Consider the following 3,367-nt stretch of genomic DNA (forward strand, 5'->3'; position numbering starts at 1 on the left):
GACTGGGCACTATCTGTCTTGGGTTTCTGCAAGATGAACAATCCTCCTGAAGATCTTGTATTCAGCAGAGATAGATTTAGCTGAGGATAAGGAGGTACTGGTGATCTCTGGTCCAGCCTGGCCTGGAGGGGTGCAGGAGCACAGCGCAGGGGACTGGGCTGATGCTGTGCCCCATCTTTGCTTCCTTCCCCCTGTTTTGGGGCATGGTGAACCCTGCAAGCGGGACTCACCCCCCAAAGTCTGCTCTGTGCCTACCTCAAGATCAGAGGATCAGGAAGGCAACTTGAAAAGGAGGCTTTTTAAAGAGTATATATCACATCATGCTAGAGCACACTGTCTGTAAGATCTCAGCTCCACAGAGCAGATATTCAAAGCCTTCAATGGGACTGAAGATGTTTAATTTTGTATGCTGTGGGAAGCATTGTCTCTGCCTGAGCAGTCATGGAACCCTAGCCTGGATATTTCTGCCCTTCTGCTCCCTCAGCCTCCAAGAAGCCTCTAAAACCCTATGCCATTTTTCGTAGCTACTCAGCTCTACGTGGGGCATCTCATCACATCCCTCTGGTGCAGCAGAGAGTTTCTGTTGCTTTGGTATTGACAGAATCTCCAAAAAATATGCAAGATGTGGATCTATTGATTGAAATTCTGTGGATGGTTTGTTTGACTCCCTCCTTTCCCATGCATGCTGCTTGCTATACCCCTGGTGTTTCTGTCTTTACGTGTCCTCCATGTATTGTTCATTTTGGGTGAACTTGTAGGGATTTTGGAGAAGGCAAAGACATGGGGCAGGCACCTGTCTGCAGTGGCTTCTCCTGAAACAGGGAGAGACATTTTGCTCATGGGGATATTTTTGCTTCACGGGAAAAAAACCCCAGACCTTTTCATCAAGAAGGTTTTGGTTCCTCGCTCTGAGAATTGAAAACCTCCTTGATTCAGGCATTAAATCCTGATTTATATCAAAGCCTGAGGCAGGTGAGGAGCTGGTGAGACCCTGGCAGAGCTGATGTCAGGGCAAGGAACCATTGCTCCATGCAGATTTTTGCCTTTAGATCCAGCCATGTAATTTTGGCCTGTTCTACAACCCACCATGCACCCCCGTTCAGACATGCCAGTCCCCAGATGAAGGACGAACGGAGAAAGTGATGCTGTCTATATTTCGGTAGGCTCCCCTGCCCCTGGCTTAGCTCCTAAAGTTGGGTAGCTACGCTCAGGGTGAGGAAATATTTTAATTCTTCAGGAAAACCTGCTGTGATTTAGCCATTTCATGAACCTGCATGGCTTTTAAATGCTTCCTGAGCAGGGACTTCTCATTGTATTCTCAGTCTTTCTCTACTGGAACGTCACATTTTCATTCTCAAAGTCCACGGTAATAAGCAGATTATTAAAAAAAATTCTTCTTTTCCCGTCTGATTTCTAAATATTCCCAGATATGGCAGTCCATTTCCAAGTTCACTCCCACCTACTTCTTGCCATCTCCATGTTGGCACCGAAAAGATCTAATTCAGTAATAAAAATAAAAAAAAAAAAAGACTTTTCTGGAAAGGCGAAAATAACCCAAGAATCTCAGTATCACCAAATTCCAACATCTCCCTCTTTGCCCTATGGATCATTAGGCTCGCAGCCCCTACCTGGCACATACAGAAACTTAACAAGATATATTCCAGTGAGAAATCCTACATGATAAAGAGAGAAATTAACTGAAACATTCTGTTATGCAACTTGCTGTCTGCTGTCTTTAAATGACCTGAAATGTTTTATTCTGTATTTTTTGTTCTAAAGTGCTTCCAATTACATTTTGTTAATATAGTTATTCATACGCTGTTATATTTATTTTTAAAATAAGTAACTTGGGTTTCTTATCAGCCACATTAGAAGATATAATCAATTCTTATAAAAATTATTTTTATTGTTGGTGCAAAGGAAATAAGTGACATTTCCACAATTAAAAAGAGCAAAAATCCATCTTTGAGGAATTTTACTGATGAATATTTTCTCAGGTGCCATTTGCGTTCTCAGCTTATTTGCCAGACTAAATTAACATGACAGAATACAACAAAAGAAGAGAAAGAGAAAGAAGTCCAAAAACTGCAGCAGCCAAAAAGAAAATAGAATTTTTTTTTTTTTCAAAGGAACGATCACGGTTTAATGGAAAGGAAGAAAATACCTGCTACACAGTCATGCAACAGACAAAATTCCTATGGCACAAGAAAATAAAACCGCATCCTCTTACATCTAAAACAAATGCCTATTGCTACAGTGACGAAAATGGAGAAATTAAGAGTGGTGGGGAAGACTCCATTTGCGCAAAGGGAAACCTAGACATTGCGCTTTAAAAATAACCCCCAAACTTTTCATTAATTACTCGTCAAATCTGAAGAAATTATGCTTAGAATCAAACATGCAGTTGTGGCCAGCTCAGCAGGGTGAAGGGTGAAAAGGAAAGAACACGCATACACACAAATCCCATGGCTAATAATTAATTAATCCATTAATCAATCATAGAAAGAGGGAAGGGGGGGAAGGAATCTTACCACCAAATTGGGTAACCGGCTAAGACCTTTGTGCCATTGAAGAGAAAAGATAAAATTAGTCCAAGCAGGTGGTAATCCATTAGTCCAGGCTGGTGCAAGGGGAAAATCTCAGCGAAGTTTTCAGAAAAACATTAAGTGCGAAAAATGAAGAATCTCCCTCCTTCCAGGAAAAAAAAAAAAAAAAAAGAAAGAAAGAAAGAAAGAGTTAAACAAAGTCCCTTGTAGTGTGAATGACTTTCTGGCTTTTCAGAAACACACCTCTCCAAGCCTTTTCCCTGTAGATCATCCAAAAGCGTCTATTAAAAAGTGCAGGGCTTGGGGATGTCAGCAGGCAGCCAATCAGACCGCATGGCCCAAGGTAAGGGATGAGTCTCAGCTCAGGGCTGTCAATCACGCTCTCCTCCCCCTCCACCCCACAACTTTGTTCCTAGCCCTCGCTTCCACAGACAAACCCTCTTTTGCAAGAGACTTTACTGGGGCAGTGACATTTTTGGTGGTGGTTTTCTTTTTCCAAATTTTGTAATTTTTTTTTTATTTTTTTTTTTTTTTTAAATTTCACTTAGAAACCCAGGATGCACAGACCCTGCTTCTGGCTCAGCATGCCAAGACTTTGCAAGGTAAGGATGAAGGGTGACTGTGATTGCGCTTAATCTCATGGTGGGAGTGAGATAGACAACCTATTCTTTAGATGGAGAGGGAGGTGAACATTAACCCTTGCAGGAGACAGAGCTGATGTGAGCACCAAAGAGGCAGAATAACCCCCTGCAAGTGTTGATGTGAGCCATGTGGGCAAAACTAGTTATAAACTTTAACTGAAATCTGCACTGCCTCGGTTT

The 3,367-nt window shown here is 42.0% G+C and overlaps 1 protein-coding gene across 1 annotated transcript in view; it reads right to left on the reverse strand.

Moving 5' to 3' along the window:
* Positions 1-2,611, reverse strand: part of WNT3 (Wnt family member 3) — a 58,472-nt gene extending 55,861 nt beyond the window's left edge. The window contains exon 1 of the mRNA XM_009638506.2: positions 2,532-2,611. Within this exon, the coding sequence (XP_009636801.1) occupies positions 2,532-2,611 (80 nt within the window). The remainder of the gene's footprint in view (positions 1-2,531) is intronic.
* Between the last annotated feature and the right edge of the window lie 756 nt (positions 2,612-3,367).

The sequence above is a fragment of the Egretta garzetta genome, unplaced genomic scaffold, assembly GCF_000687185.1.
Source record: "Egretta garzetta isolate BGI_Z169 unplaced genomic scaffold, ASM68718v1 scaffold745, whole genome shotgun sequence".
Taxonomy (NCBI): Eukaryota; Metazoa; Chordata; class Aves; order Pelecaniformes; family Ardeidae; genus Egretta; species Egretta garzetta.